General features: G+C 39.9%; 1 protein-coding gene across 1 annotated transcript in view; it reads right to left on the bottom strand.

Moving 5' to 3' along the window:
- Nucleotides 1-20,067, bottom strand: part of STAT4 (signal transducer and activator of transcription 4) — a 101,834-nt gene that overhangs the window by 2,332 nt on the left and 79,435 nt on the right. The window contains exons 15-22 of the mRNA XM_055398402.2: nt 11,126-11,209; nt 9,159-9,257; nt 5,628-5,763; nt 3,839-3,888; nt 3,515-3,609; nt 2,259-2,395; nt 1,741-1,932; nt 3-69 (exon numbers count right to left, since the gene is read on the bottom strand). Of these exons, the coding sequence (XP_055254377.2) occupies nt 3-69; nt 1,741-1,932; nt 2,259-2,395; nt 3,515-3,609; nt 3,839-3,888; nt 5,628-5,763; nt 9,159-9,257; nt 11,126-11,209 (860 nt within the window). The remainder of the gene's footprint in view (nt 1-2; nt 70-1,740; nt 1,933-2,258; nt 2,396-3,514; nt 3,610-3,838; nt 3,889-5,627; nt 5,764-9,158; nt 9,258-11,125; nt 11,210-20,067) is intronic.

Raw genomic sequence — 20,067 nt, 5'->3', positions numbered from 1 at the left:
ACATTGTTGAGATGGGGATAAAAACAGAAGGGACATAACCTTTGTCTCCCTTTTCTGTTGGTCTTGAAACTGGAAAAGAAAGGCATGTTGGGGGAAAATATTATTATTGATAAAATTATAAATCTACAAAAGGATAAGTAATGCTAAAAGGAAGAGAGATAATATAATTGTTTAGTGATTCACAGCATTTTTTAGTTGAATAGATGAAACGACATTTCAGATGAGCATAAAATGTGCAAGAAAAGAAAAACAAATCTCTTGGCAGGCCTGATCTAACTTTACATATTAATGGTCTGAAATGAGTGAGCAAAATTGGGAATCAACTATATTACCTGTCCTCCATGTAGTATTTAAGTTTAATTATAAGGACAGATTTATTCATGGATTGGGGATTTATAGCAATGCAGTTCTTTTCATTAAAACTGACACCAATTATCATATTATAATGACAAAGTTTTGAAGCACAGACTTCAGTGTTAAAAGTACAGTATTACTGCATTTTAGTAGCAGTAATATTGTATGCAATCCTCACCCTCAAATTTCTCTGGTTCACTCCATTGATCCAGTTGTAAGGACCGGCTGTAATTTTTCAAGTGTAATCTATTGCATTGGCATTTATTATTTCATTTGATCAGATATAGAAACAATTACAAGCCTCAAGGTTTTTGTGATGGCTGTTGTCTTTTGCTTGTTTCAGAAGGGGATGAAGGAGGGAGGGTGGCAGCAAGTCACTGCTGTGAGTGATAACTATCATATTCCTCAAGATGATGCTCATATATTAAGTTGCTATGGATGACTGTTTTAACGGATTGTATGTACTTCTGGGCTTCCCTGGTGGCTCAGACAGTAAAGAAACTGCCTGCAGTGCAGGAGACCCGGGTTTGTAACCTGGGTCTGGAAGATCCCCTGGTGAAGGAAATGGCTACCCACTCCAGTATTCTTGCCTGGAGAATTCCACGGACAGAGGAGCCTGGAGGTCTACAGTCCATGGGGTCACAAAGAGTCAGACATGACTGAGTGACTAACACGTTTCACACGTTCACATATATACTTCATTTAAAGAAACAGAATGGTAAACATATTACAATTATATCACTATTTCATGAATGTTCTTTTCATGTATTCAACAAATATTTTCCAAATGCCTATTTTGTCCAGGTATTGTTTTCAGCCCTTTAGATACAACCAGGAAAGGCAGGCATGTCAAGACTTGTTATTGATAGGCTGGAAGGTGGGGATGAAGCATAAAGACCCCCTTGACCCCTCCCTGGCAAAGGAACAATAGTCTTCAAATTGTGAGATTACAGTAAGTAAAAAATACAAAGCTCATCAACTCTAAGCTTCTTTTGTAAGAAAGGAAAATAGCCTTGCCTGACTTTTAACAGCTTTCTAATCATTACTTCTTCTTTCTTTTTTTCTCCCGAGGCATAGAGGTGAAATTGGTGCCACTCCTACTTTAGAAGGGAGAAAAATGAAACTATCAGTGGCTGAGAAGCTCCCATAGCCATGGTGAAGCCTAGCTATTGATTACTAACTGCTCTGCTAGCTGGACAGTCCCTGCTGTTCTTTTCAGGAACTGCTCACACACTACTTCATTTCTAAGGCTTTGACCTCCACATGCCCCCTTAGATCTTATAATGATCAAAGTCAACATAAAGAGAGGAACTTCATTTACTTTACTCCAATCTGAGATTATTTTCCAAAATCTTAAGAAGAAAAAGCAAATGGAAAGAACCTAACCTTCGCATGGCTGGGAGCTGTAGTGTTTACCGAAGGCTTTGTCTTTGGGAATATCAGGATAGAGGTACTTCAGAGGGTTTTCGGGAATGTTTTCAGCCATAATAACCTTGTAGTCTCGAAGGATGTCAGCAAATGGCAGAGCGGACAGCCGGCCTTTGTTGTAGGGTTCCACAGAATGGAATCTCACTTCTCCTGGAAAAAGAAAACAGAGGGAATATTCAGGATCCTGCAGGCATTCTTTGTGGCCATTTTTCCAGCCTACATTCTCTTCATGTCACTGGTTATAAAACAAGGCCAGCCCTTCTCTGCCTATGTAGAGTACAGATGGCCACATGACAGAGGACACCCACATGGGCTGTGAGAAAGTCATGCTACGTTCTTCTGGAACAAACGTAACAACTAATATTCAAACCCACTAAACACATGAGAAATAGAACAAGAGGCCACACACTGCTGAAGATGGAAGACCAATAACCAAATTCAAGGCTAATTTCACGTGAATAAATAATAGCATGTACCGTTTTCAGAATGGTCCACCCAGGTGAAAGTTATTCCTCCAAGGTGACTTTCACTGAATCTTAACAAAAAGGTCCCAGGCATTTTATCCTTTAGTAAGAGTCGTTCCTTTTCTTTGCTAACAAAGCCCATGATGTACCTAAAAATAGAACATGGCATAGTTTCATCTGATCAAAGACTATAATTTATTGCATTCACAAAGAACAGACCTGAATTTATTTTTATATAGTCAAAAGTCAATAATGCCTAAAATACTCTTATACAGATTAAATATCAATATGTGATGAAGAATGTAATAAACTGCAACTATTTTCCATTCTATGACACTAAATATGCTTTCAAAGTAAAGAAAAGAAAAAGTGACTACCGTAAACAAAGAAGCTATGAACAGTAGAGTGCATGCATCTTTTCAAGTTAGAGTTTTTGTCTTTTCTGAATATAAGCCCAGGAGTGGGAATGTTGGATCTCAAGGCAGCTTTATTTTTATTTTTTAAAGAAATCTCTGTACTGTTCTCCATAGTGGTTGCACCAATTTACAATCCCACCAACAGTGTACAAGGGTTCCCATTTCTCCACACCCTCTCCTATATTTATTTCTGTTCATAGTAGCACTATGTACAACAGTCAAGATATGAAAGCAACATAAGCGTCCATCAACAGACAACTGGCTTAAGAAGATGTAGTATAATATATATATATCATATATATATATGATATATATACATACAATGCAATCTTAGCAATAAAAAAAATGAAATATCGCCATTTGCAGCAACATGGATGGATCTAGAGAATATCATACTAAGTGAAGTAAGTCAGACAAACAAATATTATATGATATCACATATGTGCAACCTAAAAATTAATATAAATCAATTTATTTACAAAACAGAAGCAGACTCACAGACATAGAAAACAAACTTACGGTTACCAAAGGGGGAGGTGGGGTGAGGGGAGGGATAAATTAGGATTTATGTTGGGATTAACATATACACACTACTGTATATGAAAGAGGTAACCAGCAAAGACCTACTGTATAGCACATGGAACTATATGCAATATTTTGTAATAACATATAAGGGAAAATAATCTAAAAAGGAATATATATGTACAACTGAATCACTGTGCTATACACCTGAAACTAACATGATGTAAATCAACTACACTTCAATTTTTAAAAAACTGACAGTATAAAAATAAGAACTGAATGAATTCATAATGGAAAATGTAATCTTCCATATTATTCCATGGAACTTACCCATCAATCCAAAGGGGAAGAATGTGTTTCTTAATTAGGTCTAAAATTGCTTCAAGCCAGGTCCAAAAGGTAAATGATTTACCAGGCAAGTGTTCCTATTGGAATAAACAAACATGTTAGGACAATAATTGTGTCAATGTTGGTATGATAGTTCAAGTTGCTTTTTCCACTGAAATATTTCTTTTAAATGAGAAAACACTTCAGAGGTTCTTCTTAAAATAACCTTATCAAGGAAACCCTCAAAATCTCAAATTATGATAATGGAGGCTTAAAAAGGAACACTAAAAAAAAGTCTAAATGATGCTATCCTTTCCCCATTTGTACCTTGCAGAACTTGGCCCAGGTGAGATGACCATCATTGTAGCTAGACTGGACTAAAATGAAAGAAAAAAATGAGATTGACATTTTTATTAAACAATTAGACTCTTCAATTTGGTGCTCAATTTGGATTGCCCTCCCCCAAGCATTTCCTAAGCACATGCTATGGATTTACGGTGTATTTAATGCTAGAAACAGTAAAAATAAGATGTCATGAAAACTTTTATCCAGGAAAGAATTCTTTTTGATGGAGTTGCTAAAGATAGCCTTAGGAAGTGAGTGGGTGTCTAGAACCAGGCCTCCAGGAAAGGATAGGACATAAATGGTTAAAGATGGAAGAGGCCACTCCAGTAGTAAGAATAATGTAGGTTTGAGGGATAGTGGATATGAACAAGGCTTATATATGTGACTGTAAGAGCAGTCTAATGTTGGTAAATAAACATTGTAAAATAAATCTGTGAAAGCCAGATTGCCAAGAGTCTTGAATATTATCATGAAAAGAATGAACTAGAGATCCATTTAGCAATAAGGAACCACCGCTGACTGTTCTGATCCAGGGCAATGAAAAAAGAATTTCTGTCTAAAATTTAAGGAAATTATAAGAATAATTTGATGAAGACCTGAAAAAATATGGCTGCTATTGAAAAGCTTTATTCACTCATTAACAAATATTTATTGAATGCCTACTATTGTGGTTTATGAATTAAATAAGGATAAAAAACAATATTTAAGTAAATTTTGTAATATTCCCAATTTATTTAAACATCAAGTGCTCAGAAAGTAGATCCAAGGGCAACCTGGCATCCCTTTTAAGTCAAGTTTAACCAAATCACACATGATTCACTACTGCTAATCAAATACATCTTTGGTTGTACTTTAACTAGAAATGTATACAAATTAAATTTTAACTCTTTTCTTGGTGCTAAATATGTTCACCCTAGATTTGTCAAAACATACATATCTTCTAAAATTCTTTTAGAAAAAACTTAAACTGTAGTCACCATACGGAGTACCAATGACTATTTTGCAAACTTTAGAAACAGCAGTCAAAACTGAAATTTTCCTGCTATGAAGAATTAACTATGACCAGGCACTTCCCTGGTGGCTCAGACGGTAAAGAATCTGCCTGCAATGCAGGAGACCCAGGGTTCCATCCCTGGGTTGGGAAGATCCCCTGGAGAAGGAAATGGCTACCCACTCCAGTATTCTTTCCTGGAGAAATCCATAAATAGAGGATACAGTCCATGGGATCCCAAAGAGTCAGACATGACTCAATGACTACCACTTTCACTTTCACTTTGGGTAGTTTTTTAAATTTCAAATAAATTTCCTGACCTTGGGATCAGCTGCTTTCCAGTTGGTTAATAACCACAGTAATATTAATATGAAAGATCAAGGCACCATTAAGGCTTCACAGTACATTCAGTGGAAATGGCATAAGAATATCCTAGAGACTGGAGTGCCAAGTAGAAAGGTAGGTACTTTAGAACTGGCCTGCATCTTGTCCTTGCTACATACTAGCTGTGGCAAGTCATTTAACCTCTGAAGTTAGGTGTCCTCATGTATAGAATGGACAGAATAAAAAAAATAGAATAATGAGTTATCCTCAATATTCTGCCTTAAGGAATTTCTGTGAGAAGGAAAATGTAACATTTAGCCCTATATCCAGCAATATAGTAGGCACTCAATAAATTGTGGTGAGCATTATTATTACTAATAGTAATATCACCCTCATTGTTTAAAACTCTCGAGTACCAGAAACAGGGTCAAGTCCTCCATATATGCCAGCTCTTACCTGTTAGCTTCTCAGCCAGCATGTTGAGCTGATCTGAGTTCAGGCCACGACCAACATATGATGAAAACTGCCAGCTCATCACTTCCAGGAGTTGACTCAAAGTGGCAGATGGAGGATTATTAAAGAAAATCAAGTTCTGAAACAGAGTTGTATTGATGATTGTATGTATTAATCACATTGAATACATTGTAGTTCAATATATAGGATTCCTGATTTAAACTCTTCAGGTTAACCTAAGTTAACAATACAAATCTATTGTCTCATCTCTGTTGTGCTTTTAAATTAAGACTGATTTTGTCTTTTCCTAGAGTTCCTAGTTCTTTGAGTCTAATGTAATACATGGCTCTATCTTATTCCTAAAGGAATCATTGGGCAGCTCTTTAACTTTCCCTGGACTGTAGACAATCAATCAATTCATACAAGTACTTAACACTGTCCAACAAATAATTAAACAGATACTCTCTTCTGAAATAATATGAATCTTTTAAAAAATATTTATTTTTGGCTGTGCTGAGTCTTCATTGCGGTGTGTGGGCTCTTAGTTGCTGCAAGTAGGATTTCTCTGTTTGTGGTGAATGGGGGCTACTGTCTAGTTGTGGCACACAGGCTTCAGATCTTAGTTCCCAGACCAGGGATCAATCCTGTGTCCCTTGCATTGGCAGGTGGATTCTTAACCATTGGACCACTGGACCAGGGAAGTCCCCTGAAATAATATTAATCTTAAAACTTGTATCATGATATTTAATTGGTTTATCATGGGTTAGTACAAGTTATATCTTGACCAGACAAAGCATCCCAAAGCACAAAAATAGTTAAGTCCCAGGCTAAGGAAGGGAATCCTATAATATGAATTCATAATTAACTTGGGACTCCTGTTTTAGGATGGTCTTTTCTAATATTGTTCTAGACAAGAGGATCTTTTGTATGATCAACTGCAAAAGATCAACTGTTTATAACAGAAACTGGGTCAACAATGGCAGAACAGAAGACTTCACCTCAGATTACTGGAAAGGAGAAGGTGAGAAAGCCAAGAAAGATATTTTAAGGAAGAAGGTGGGGGAGGAATTAAGAAATCCTTTGCAATATGGGGAGAAGGCCTTTGGCAAACATGAACCAAGTTGGGCAGCAAGAAAAGGAACCAATTCAAGAGACTTCAGAAGGTGGGAATAAAAGAAGACATGGTATTCTGTAAGAAGGAGTGAGAGATAGGAGAGGGAAGAGTAGAGAGAAAGAATTTCCTTGAATATGAAGATTATATCTGGACAGATGACCAAAGTGCATAGAACATAATTAAGATCTAGGAGCTTAGGTTTTGAAGCGGAATAGTTAAGAGAAGCCAGAGTTAGCTTTTGTGCTGAACTCTGTAAGTTGGCTGTACATTTACGTATTAGGAGCTGTATATGAAATACATCTCCAGGTTCCTCATCTAAAACTAGAGCAGAGTCTGAGATGCTAAAGCAGACATCTTTGGTGGCTTTCTCATAGAAGAAGGATGCTGAAGAAAGCTAAGGGTGGTGGCACTGCACTCAGGCCAGTCCATCTCCTTCCTATATCCTGGAATTGGATGAAACACTCTAAACATGTAGTTTCTAATGGAGAATGACATTAAATCTCAGAAGTGTTGGCTGTTATTGACTTTACAGACTAGGTAACTTTTCAGAAATATTCTAGAAATAACTTTGGGAGAAATATCAATAACCTCAGATATGCAGATGATACCACCCTTATGGCAGAAAGTGAAGAAGAACTAAAGTGCCTCTTGATGAAAGTGAAAGAGAAAAGTGAAAAAATTGGCTTAAAACTCAACATTCAGAAAACGATTTTAAAATCATGGCATCCGGTTCCATCACTTCATGGCAAATAGATGGGGAAACAATGGAAACAGTGACAGGCTTTATTTTGGGGGACTCCAAAATCACTGCAAATTAAAAGACTCTTGCTCCTTGGAAGAAAAGTTATGACCAACCTAGACAGCATATTAAAAACCAGAGACATTACTTTGCCAACAAAGGTCCATGTAGTCAAAGCTAAGGTTTTTCCAGTAGTCATGAACAGATATGAGAGTTCAACCATAAAGAAAGCTGAGCGCCAAAGAATTGATACTTTTGAACTATAATGTTGGAGAAGACATGAGAATCTCTTGGACTGCAAGGAGATCCAACCAGTCCATCCTAAAGGAAATCAGTCCTGAATATTCATTAGAAGGATTGATGCTGAAGCTGAAACTCCAATACTTTGGTCACCTGATGCGAAGAACTGACTTATTTGAAAAGACCCGGATGCTGGGAACGATTGAAGGCAGGAGAAGAAGGGGACAACAGAGGATGAGATAGTTGAAAGGCATTACCGACTCAATGGACATGAGTTAGTTTGAGTAAGCTCCGGGAGTTGGTGATGGACAGGGAAGCCTGGCGTACTTGGGTCCACGGGGTTGGCAAGAGTCAGACACGACTAAGCAACTAAACTGAACTTTTCTAGTGAGTTCTGTTCTTCTCACTGCAGGCTGAGAGGAAGCAAGGCAAAGGACACTCTGCACAGCCTTCCTCTGCAGTTAATCTGACTCAGATGCAGGGTACCAGAGGATGAGAAGGTACAAGGCTGAGGCATTTTCTATGCTGTTTTCTTATTAAGCATTTTAGACAAAAGGGAGGGAATGCTTGGAGCTGACTCATTATGACTATTCCTACTGCTAGGACCTGAGGTAGAAAAGTTCTTCCCTTTGGAAGGCACATTTGCTTTGCATCAAGAAGAAATAGTTACTTACATCTGATCTATTTTCCCTAGACCTTGGCGGTTTCCAGGACAACACACTGGGGTTTTGTTAAGAGAGAATGGAAGGAAATCCTGACTTATCTTTTTCGCCATGCCCTTCCTTGGTGGTCTTAATAGACGCTTCTTTTAAGAAGTGCTTCTATTCTCTGCTTCCTTTAAAACTTGAGACCAATTTTTCATCCATATCTTAAATAACCACTAGATGGCATTATAAGCCAATTTGAGCCTAGAATGGATTTAAATCTATAATTAACTCGAAAATCTGTAGTGTTATTAGGTGAGATTGGTGAAAATGCTAGTCGCTTTTTTGAAACCAATTCTTGACCTTTGTGGAAGAGCCAGTGTGGAGAAGGTGTGGCCAAAAGTAGTTGAGGAGGTAAACATAGCAGTCAGACCTCAAATTTTGGAGAAGGGATTCTCCAGAGTCCAGTGAACAGAGCAACTGGACAGTCCTAGAACCCTCTGTGATGCAGAGTTGGGAACTGACCAGACCTCAGAAATAAAGAACATCTGTCTGTCACTTCTGCTAGCCAGAACTCTCTCACGGTCCAAGTACATCAGAACATGTTATTTTAAATATGACACAAGGAAGGAATCATACAACTGAATATATTGGAGTTTTGAAATAAACAACCCACAAAGATATGCCAAAATTTATACACACACATATACACAGACCTTTTAGGGCACATCAGTTTTGTTGACCATAAAACAAACCAAATGGAATTAAAGGGGGAGAAACAAGAATAGGGTCTCTACCTGGGAATCGTTGGTTGACACATTGTACCAAATGATGGATGCCCAAGCATTAGGTAACTGACTGACATTGGAAATCATCACCACAGGTAATGAGCAGGTCTGGTTTTTTAAAAAAAAGAAAGGCACAGTTATTACAGGTAGTAGCATCTTACATTGATTTTATACTTGGATCATTCCCCTAAAGGGCCATCTCAAGTCATCCCCACTCCAATCCCAGTGTCTACACTGCTTTGGTCACTAAGATGATTCATGAAGGCACTGGAACCATCTGAGCATACATGAGTCAAAGTACAGGGAGGAAAGAAGCAATAAAAATAGGGATCCTTTCAGAGTGCTCGGTCAGTTGGCTCCAATATCTTTCCTGATATTATGTAGATATTTTTACTTTCTTGTATCATGTACTACCTAAAATGTAACTAACTAAAGCTTGTATTGACTAACTTTCCTCTTAAAAAGTTACATCAAAGAATCTAATTTAAAATTTATCTTTAGAATGGATTAATATATTCAAATTATGATCTAACATCTCGTTAATGTCAGTATGAGTTGGGCTTCCCTGGTGGCTCAGAGGTTTAAAGCGTCTGCCTCCAATGCGGGAGACCCGGGTTCGATCCCTGGGTTGGGAAGATCCCCTGGAGAAGGAAACGGTAACCCACTCCAGTATTCTTGCCTGGAGAATCCCATGGACGGAGAAGCCTGGTAGGCTACAGTCCACGGGGTCGCAAAGAGTCGGACACGACTGAGCGAAGGAACAGAACAGAACTGTAGAAGAGGGAGAGGCAAGTGACTTTGGGACACTTGATGACAAAGCATTATGGGAGATAGAGCTGCTGCCCCTATCGTCACAGCACTCAGCTCAGTACTGTTGGTGCTAACGTTTTCACCCGATGGAACAAATAGGCTTCACAGACTCATCTGGGAAACTAATCAACTTACGTTAGTCCCTTCGCATTAAGAGAAGTTATATTGCTTGTAGACAGTGAAATGCCCACTTGAGGAACTTAACAGCTCATGGAAGCAGACATTTAGGGAAAAGGGCTGAAGGAATCTCTGGAAAATTTTATATGTTCACATTCATTAAGATAAAAGAGTGAAGGTGGAATGCGAAAATAATATATTCTACAAATAGGACCATGTTCAGGTGCATGAAAGTGTGCTTATTCATTCATGCACTCATTCACTCATTTATTCAGCAAAGGTGGAGCATCTGTTACATGTCAGGCACTGTGCTGGGCACTGGTAATGCAAGAATGAAGGTGTGATATCCAGCCTTCAAGGAGCTCATTGTTAATTATGTTCAATTTAATTCCCCATTTCTTGATTCCTTCTTTAAGTTCAATGGTGACTGTTGTCAGAGGATCAAAACAATGTACTATTAATGTTCCTATCATTGGTCTTTGCTCATCACACTATAAATACCTTTCTTCTGAGGCAATTTTATGTACAAATTAGAATTTTGAAATCATACATGACATGGTTCAAGTATATTTATTTCTCTTTAAGCTTTCCACTGAGTATCCGTGACTCTGGGAATCCCAGAAAACAAACATACAGTCTCAGCAACAAATTATTCAATATGTATTGAACTATAATGACTGAGATTTCATCATTTATATATATATATATATATATATACACGTATAATTTAAAAATTATTTTTTGGCCATACCACATAGCTTGTGAGATCTTAGCTCCCTGACCAGGAAACAAACCTGGGCCCTTGGCAATGAGAGTGTAGAGTCCTAACCATTGGACAACCAGGGAATTCCCTTATCATTTATATTTAACCAGAATAATATATGCTGACTAATGAGTGAATATTTGACATATTGATTTCCTAAATTACAACAAAAATAATGAATAAGGAATGTACTAAAACCTAGAAAACATTGAGTTTTCATCTTCAAATACTGACCAATTCCTGAAAATGTTATTAGTAAATACTAAATATTCCTTGAAACACCTACCTCCAAATCTATGGTCAGTCCATAGAGGCAGATCTGTGTCTCAAATGTTATGGAATGAAGCTCCTCAGTCACCATGTGACAGCCCTAAGGGGGAGAGAAATAAATTGTTATCTTACAAATGTATATGCATGTGTGCTAAGTCGCTTCAGTCATGACTCTCTGCCACTCTATGGACTGCAGCCCGGCAGGCTCCTCTATCGGTGGGATTCTCCAGGCAAGAATACTGGAGAGGGTTGCCACACCCTCCTCCAGGGGATCTTCCCAACCCAGGGACTGGACTTGTGTCTCTTATGTCTCTTGCATTGACAGGCAGGTTCTTTACCACTAGTGCCAACTGGGAAGCCTTATACAGATGTATATAGTTGTTACCTATTATTAGATGTGCTTTTATAAAAACTAACAAATTCTTAAAGTATAAAGTATAAAATACCCTCAAAAATCTCTAGTTATGGAACATTTCTTATTTTAAAAAGTTAAAGGATATACAGAATTTGAGAAATCTTCCTTTCCACAAACAGAATGATATTGTCTCCAAAACAACAAATTTTCTAGCTTCAACAATTCCAGCATATTTTCATCAGTTGAAATCCAGATAAGTTGCTCTTTATTTTTACTTTTGGAAATTTGTCCTTTTGACTTATCAACTATTAATAAAAGAAGGCCAGATGTGTGAAGCTATAACAAAAACAAGTCCCTATCATACTGGATTTTTTTAAAGCAAGATCAAACACGGTTAAACCTGGTTAAGTGGGGAAAATATGTACTTTCCTCAGCTTCTTACAGAAACTTCAATAAAAGTAACAACTGTGGAGAAGGAAACGGTAACTCACTCCAGTATTCTTGCCTGGAGAATCCCATGGACGGAGAAGCCTGGTAGGCTACAGTCCACGGGGTCGCATAGAGTCGGACACGACTGAGCGACGGAACGGAACGGAACGGAACGGGGTTTTGATTACTTTCCAATAAATTAAAACTGTAACCGAGGTCTGGGAGTGAAAGCTAGGGCGGTGTGGCGCGAGGGTGGCAGTTAGGGGCTGTGTGTCTCAGAACCAGGGGTGGATGCATTGAGCCCCCAGAAGCTGAAGAGTGAGGGGTGAACAGGAAGGGTAGTTACTAGCCTCAGCTGAGGCATTGAGGTTCCCAACTTTCCTGACCCTGGTGGGGTTTTGGTTAGTTAAATCTGCTGCTGCTGCTGCTGCTAAGCCGTGTCAGTCATGCCCGACTCTGTGCAACCCCACAGGCTCCTCTGTCCCTGGGATTCTCCAGGCAAGAATACTGGAGTGGGTTGCCATTTCCTTCTCCAATGCATGAAAGTGAAAAGTGAAAGAGAAGTCGCTCAGTCGTGTCCGACTCTTAGCGACCCCATGGACTGTAGCCTACCAGGCTCCTCCCTCCATGGGATTCTCCAGGCGAGAGTACTGGAGTGGGGTGCCATTGCCTTCTCCGAGTTAATACATCTAGTGCTTACATTATTATGATTATAAAAGAATTGTTAACAGCTGAACCATATAACAGTATGATTGCATTTCCATTCTTATATTATTTTTAGTTTTCCCTGGACTTATTAGTTGCCTCAGACTTTTTATTTAATCAGTTTATTTTATCTACCTGTTACTAATGTAACCCCAAACACTGAATATATTAAATAAACTAAATGCTATACAATAATATTGTAAAAATAGGTGAAATTCATCTGTATGAAGAGCTGGTATATAAGAACCATAGCTTAATTTAAAATAGATAACCATCAAGGACCTACTGTACAGAACAGGGAACTCTGCTCAATACTACATAACAACCTAAATAGGAAAAGAATTTGAAAAAGAATAGATACATGTATATGTAGAACTGAATCACTTTACTGTATACATAAAACTAACACAACACTCAGGGATCGAATCCAGGTCCCCTGTATTGCAGGCAGATGCTTTTACCGTCTGAGCCAGCAGGGAAGCCCCTAATCAATTATACTACAGTATAGAATAAAAAGTTTTTAAAAAAGAGAGCCACAGATTAATCTTTTTCTAGAAATAATTCAGAAGTATATAAAATAAATATATCAAGAAATATCAGTATGATCTTAACATAATATTTAGAACTCAAAAAGTGATCACCTCTGAGGAGTGGGTTTGGAGTGGGAAGGAGTGGGGCAGAAATTGCTGTTTTTCCCAGGATGAAATCTGACAGAAGCTTGCTGTATGCCCAGAACCAGCAGTACTGTCACCATCTAGGAGCTTGTTAGAAAAACAGCCTCTCTGGCCCCTTTCCAGGCCTACTGAGCCAGATTCTGCATTTTAACAGGAACCCCAGGTGGAATTTATGAGGCAATTATTCTCAATGTGATGTGTCCACATTGTGTTTAGTCTCAAAAGGGATGTAGAAAAATTGGAGATGATATCGAAAGCTTAAACGATTTAAAAAATAAGTCCTGTGGGAACATATGAGCAGAAGTGGAATTATCTAGATTAGAAAAGTCAGGGTGGGGTTGTGGGTGGCTGAGTCAGCTCTGAAAGGGAGCTCTTGCTACTAAATACAGTTAATAACAAGCTGGGGTCCTTTTGTGTTAAATTTCAAAGTAAAGTTCTAATATGATGATATGAATGACAACTACACGAGGAAGATTTTATTGATAATGAAAACATTAAAATAGAATTTGTTACTGAGAAGGAAATAGAAAATTAAAAACTCCTCTTTCCCTTGGACTAGAGCATTGTGGTACCTACCAGTGCCTGGAGGTGGTTAGATTGACTCAGTGAGACTGCTTCTTATGGATTAATAGAAAGTTATGTTACTGAAAATTCTTTAGAAAATTCTCTTAGACTACCCCTAAAATTACTCCCAACACGCCAAACAACCAGCCCCCTTCCCCAATTTACTTATTATGGAGAACTAAATTGTTCTTCCTTTGATTGACCATGAGATGAAATGGTCATGTTTAGGCACCAAGTTGAACAAAAACCACATTAAAAAAAAAAACCAGAAAATCTCACTGCCCTCTGGGAGGAGGTATTTACACTATACAAAGTGAGACAACAGAAGAATCCACAAGCCCATGTTCACTAACGGGTGCCACTCACATTCTCACTGAGTTCAGTGGCGGAAAGGATACAAGCCTGTGTCTGTACATTTGAACAGAACATTTGGGAGGCCTGAGGCAAGCGCTCAGAGGGAGACCACATACCATATGTCTAAATAGTTAGCCTTTATAAATCAAGTTAACAAATGTTAAAATATGGGCTAGCCTCCTGCCTCAACAGCTAAGCTTTCATATGACCTAACTGGCCAGGTTTTAACTCTTCAAAGTCCTGCTGAAATATGCTGGCCTGGGGAGAGCATGACCTTCCAGGACCGCTGCCCATCCTTCTTTATTCTACCTGTATGAGGGGCTGACCTGATGAGTGTGACCCTGAGGCCTCGCCTCATGCCTGGAAATGTTTGCACTGATGGTTTCATCTCTGCTTGAGAGAGCAGACCTGGAAAAGACACCTGTACAGCCCTGGATGTGGGCTTGCGGTCTTCTGGGCTGGGAATCCTGAAGCCCTGGGCTCTGGTGAGCACATGGCCTTGACTCCCCAGACATCTCTCTCTGTAGGGAGGGACACAGTTGGGGGACTGCCAAAGGGAGCTTTTGGAGTTCTTATTCCTCCTTCATTCTAGTCTCTGTAATTTGTTTAATTAAATGTGTGTGTGTGTGTGTGTATAATAACGATTCATCATGGATATAATTCCCTCACACCTTTGGGTTATAGCACTTGTGTGCTCACTGGTCCATATGGCAAGAGTCTTTCAAAGTGTGAGAAATCAGGGCTCTACAGAGCAGTGACACACAGGGTTGTCCATTAACTTTGGAAGAAGACTCTGTACTTGAAATATTACTTTGTTGGACTGTAATATGCACGGTGAGAGGTTTACATAGGGATTCAAACTAATTTCCAATGTTTGCTTTAAACTTCTGATGCAACTGTGAGGTACATTTAGAACGAAATCCAACAAAGAAGCTGACATCAGCTTTAACATGTGTATCGACAATATACAGGACTGGAGGAAAGCAGCTCTGACAGAAGACAGTGCCACTAACTTTCCAAGCTTGCATGGCCAGCAGTCACAGTCTTTATTATTTTATCAGTGCAGTCCAAGCTAGAGACACTATTCAATCTCACATTCCCAGGGTCCGTTCCTTACAGACTGTGAAAATATCATAGATAAGATGTACCATATATGTTTGGATTAAAAGCCACTTCAAACATCTGAGATGATTACAGATTTAAGATGTCCATATTTATGATATTTATATTAATGATATTGATGATATAACTGGATTGACTGTATTGCACTTTTAAAGAAAAGTACCCACTGGATACTCTGCTAAGAAACTGAAAAACTGGCTAAACAACCTGACCAGGGCTCCACCTAGGAAAATATATGGAACCTAATGAAAGGCAGGCATAGATGTCACCATATTCTTTTTTTACCTCTGTGCACGCATGCTAAGTCACTTCAGTCATGTCCAGCTCTTTGTGACCCTATGGATTGTAGCCAGCTAAGCTCCTCTGTCCATAGGATTCTCCAGGCAAGAATACTGGAGTGAGGTGCCATGGCCTTCCTGACTCAGGGATTGAACCCATGTCTCTTATGCCTCCTGCATTGGCAGGCAGGTTCTTTACCACTGCAGCACCTGCTGCTACTGCTGCTGCTAAGTCACTTCAGTCGTGTCCGACTCTGTGCGACCCCATAGACGGAAGCCCACCAGGCTCCCCTGTCCCTGGGATTCTCCAGGCAAGAACACTGGAGTGGGTTGCCATTTCCTTCTCCAATGTGTGAAAGTGAAAAGTGAAAGTGAAGTCGTTCAGTCGTGTCCGACCCTTAGCGACCCCATGGACTACAGCCTACCAGGCTCCTCCATCCATGGGATTTTCTAGGCAAGAGTATTGGAGTGGCTTGCCATTGCCTTCTCCGTGCAGCACCTGGGAAGTCCCCAATAGAGTAGGACATTGTTGTTTATCTTGCTCACCTCTTAACAAGCCATAATCTATGATAATGTTGCACATGGAAAACTATGTGGAATAGAAAACAACTGCAATAATCCATTTGCTTAATGAGTATTTGCTGAGTCCCTATCATGTGTTAGACCTTGGCCTAGATCCTGGGGAACAATAATAAGAGGGGGAACAATGATACAGTCATATGAGAGAGAGACCTTAATCACAGAATCATAGGAAATACATGTAAAGCAATTCTCAATCCATAAAATAAAGGGACTATATGGAAGATATTGCAAAAAAATCTATGTTTCTAGTGTTATTCGTGCACCAATCTTTGTCTTTAAAAAGCACTGAAACTACTTAAATTAGTTCAGAAGGCAATCGACTTCCTGTGAAAATGCTTGAGCCAGTTGGAGAGTGAGTGGTGGATCTGTGTTTGAGAACACTGAACCTTGAAAGAACATCTGTTTGGCTATTTTGTTAAATGAAACTCAAGTCAGCCAGGCTTTACTAATAGCTTCTTTGTGCTTCATGACTTTCCACCACATAAACAAAATTACCTAACACCTCAGTCTGTGGCTAAAACTGTCATTTATCAGTTAAAGCCTACTGACAGAACAAACTCAAGAGACTGCAATTTCAGCCTCCCTGTTCAAACAGTTTCTGCCATTTCAACAGTCACTCTCAAGCCAGCTCTTAGGATCTCCAGGAAAGGCTGCTTCCTGGGAATGTTTATTTTATAGAGATAGACTGAAGCTTTCACCAAGTTTGGCCACTTGCTAGACGATGGAATCTTATCTTCAACATGATTATTCCAAGGAAAGAACAAAGGTGGGAGAAAGAAGCAGTAATTGCAAACCTTGAATTTGTGACAGCGTGTCAACAGATTCCTCATTCCAAAGCAAATCCTTTAAATTAAATGTATTTTGAAAAATGACTGCACTTCTGAGGATTATAGAATCTTTGTCAAAGGAGTTTCAGAGATTGTGCAGTCTAATGGTTCTAAAATCTTTTTTTAACCCTGGAATATGTTCTTGGAAGTAAATTTCCCACCTGGGCCCCTATCTGTAAAATACTTAAAATAGGGCTGATTGATTGAAATAGGGGTGGGAAGTCCAGAGCTCCACCGTTCACCAAACCAAAACCGAGGAGGGGACTCCACTGGTCTTCCTAGCCTTCTAGGGACAGCATGGGTCTAGTGCAACTTCCTTCTTTCCCCCAGTGCTCCTGCCAGGAGCCCCTGCACATCCCGACAGGTCACTTCTTCACAGATAATCTCAGTCAAACGCCAGGGGGCGCTGCAGTTCTAAAGAGGTTTGGATTGGCAGTCTTCAGGAAGCTGTCGTGGTATGTTCTCAATCATTTAATGAGTATTCAATCTAACCTCTCTGAAGTAGGAGAGGAGGACCCAAAGTTGGGGAAGTTGTGGGGCAGCAGGCATTGGGAGTAAACATGCAAGCCTATAAAAGAGGTGTATGGCACCCCACTCCAGTACTCTTGCCTGGAAAATCCCATGGACGGAGGAGCCTGGTAGGCTGCAGTCCGTGGGGTCGCTAAGGGTCGGACACGACTGAGCGACTTCACTTTCACTTTTCACTTTCATGCATTGGAGAAGGAAATGGCAACCCATTCCAGTGTTCTTGCCTGGAGAATCGCAGGGACGGGGGAGCCTGGTGGGCTGCCGTCTATGGGGTCGCACAGAGTCGGACACGACTGAAGCGACTTAGCAGCAGCATACATAGCGGTCTGAGGTTTCATGGACCTGGAGCCAGAAGAGGAACATGCTCAGTGGCCCTTAAAGGGAATGTTTCCAGCACAGCACCTGGCAGGTGGGCACAGAAGGGATGTTACGGATTCGTAGTTTATCCTAAGCCAGGAACCACCTTTAGGGTCATTTCCGCACCTGTTACAGAGGGGGCAGCCTGGCTGATCCAGAAGCCCATGGCAGACAGCGGCACAGCGCATTGCAACTGACTCACAAGCTTCATCTTGCTTGGTCCTCACAACAACCCTATGAAGTGCAGGTGAACATGAAACCATTTTACAGTTCAGGAAACTGGGAGTTAGTGAGGTGAAGTGGCTGGTGCGAGGCCAGCTGCCTGTGAGAGGCAGAGCCTTCGGCAGTGCTATTCCCACTGCTGAACCAATGTGCACAGGAGGCACAGGAGCAGCGAGAGTTTTCTTGGGAAGCATGACTTTAAATTCTTCTAAACTTTGTAAGGATTCTGGTGCAAGGTAGCTCCATGATTTCTGGGCAGGTGGGTAAAGTGAGGAAAACAGTAGCTTAAACAGAGGAAAGAATGAGATGCTCCCGACAAACCTGCAGAGATCTTTCTTATAGGAATCCCAGCAAATGGGTGTGTGTGTGTGTGTGTGTGATGAGATAAAGGGGTCAAAGCAGAGTGACAACCATCAAGGCCTCTGTGTGTGTGTATGTGATGAAATAGGTGAAAGCTGAGTGACAACCGTCATGGCCTCTGTGTGTGTGTGTGTGTGTGTGTGATGAGATAAAGAGGTCAAAGCAGAGTGACAACCATCATGGCCTCTATATTTGTGTGTGTGATAAGAGGTCAAAGCGGAGTGACAACCGTCATGGCCTCTGTGTGTGTGTGTGTGTGTGATGAGATAAAGAGGTCAAAGCAGAGTGACAACCATCATGGCCTCTATTATTTGTGTGTGTGGTAAGAGGTCAAAGTGGAGTGACAACCATCATGGCCTCTGTGCGTGTATGTGTGTGGGTGTGGGTGTGTGGGTGCGTGGGTGGGTGTGATGAACTAAAGAGGTCAAAGCGAGTGTCAACCATCACAGCCTCTCCCAGGGAAGGTTTTGTGACTCCAGAGGCAGTGTGGCACAGTGGCCAAAAGCATGGACACAGGAGCCAGATTGCTGAGGTTTGAATCTAAGCCCGAGCACCCAGTGCCTCAGTTTCCTTGGCCAAAATAAGTATGACACTAATGGTCTCTACTTCCTGGCACTGTTGAGAGAGTTACATCAGTCAATGCCAGCAAAGCCATTAGACAGTGTGATACAGAGTAAATGCCACACAAGGATTTGTCAAATAAGTTCTTATCAGGCTATGGATGCCTGCTGCAGGTACACAGATAAGCAATCAGCAACAGCTACTGTTTGAAATTTGAAAATGAGGTTATAACATTCTGGCTTCCCGTTCTCCTTCAATTTTGATTACTTCAATTCCTGGCCCCATGACTTTGTGAATACCACTTAATCACCAGATCCTCCCCACTCTTTCCTGACTTTCCTTTTGTCACCCCTAAGTTTGGCCAAGGTCCTGATTCCCATCTCATCTTTCTGATTCCACTGCATATATTGTGTGACTTTTCAATGTTTCTTATAGCACATAAAACAGCATTCAAGTCTATGGTTTGTTTTGAATGTACTGAGGAGTCATATTAAAATTCTGTCAACAGGGGGAGCTCAAAGAACAGCTTAAAATTATCCAGTTCCAGCAAATTTGGGGGGGGGGCAGGAAAGAAAATCATTCTGAGAAAACCACATGATTTTGTTATTAATCAGAAAATGAGATAAATAGGCAGTGTTAATGAGACATTGTTTTTCTATAGTGGAAGCTGATTTATTTAGATCTCTGTCTCTAGAGAAATTCAAGGAGATTCTGATTTTACATTCACAAAGATGACAAAGTACTGAAGAATTCAGCTATTTAATTTATTCCCACTTGATTTGTTTTCCTTAAGAAGAGTTCAGAAGCATTGTGCTTAGTCTATTCAGACTTAGTAAATACTATTCAGAGAGGTCACTGCATGAAATGCTGTTTGCAACTTTGGTGAAAATTCCAAGGAGATTTGTGAAACAGACTTTTATTTATAATGTGCTAATGTTTTAATTAGGAAGTTTGGAAAACCTTTATGGATTTCTATAAGGTGGGAAGAATAACCCCTATTTGTTTGGTTTACTAGAATATTCTTAAACTCAAAAGCTTTG

Source organism: Moschus berezovskii, chromosome 2 (assembly GCF_049115385.1).
Source record: "Moschus berezovskii isolate FMDL1 chromosome 2, NW_MosBer_1.0, whole genome shotgun sequence".
NCBI lineage: Eukaryota > Metazoa > Chordata > Mammalia > Artiodactyla > Moschidae > Moschus > Moschus berezovskii.
The sequence above is the reverse complement of the archived record's forward strand: the minus strand, read 5'-3'. Positions and strand labels throughout refer to the sequence as shown.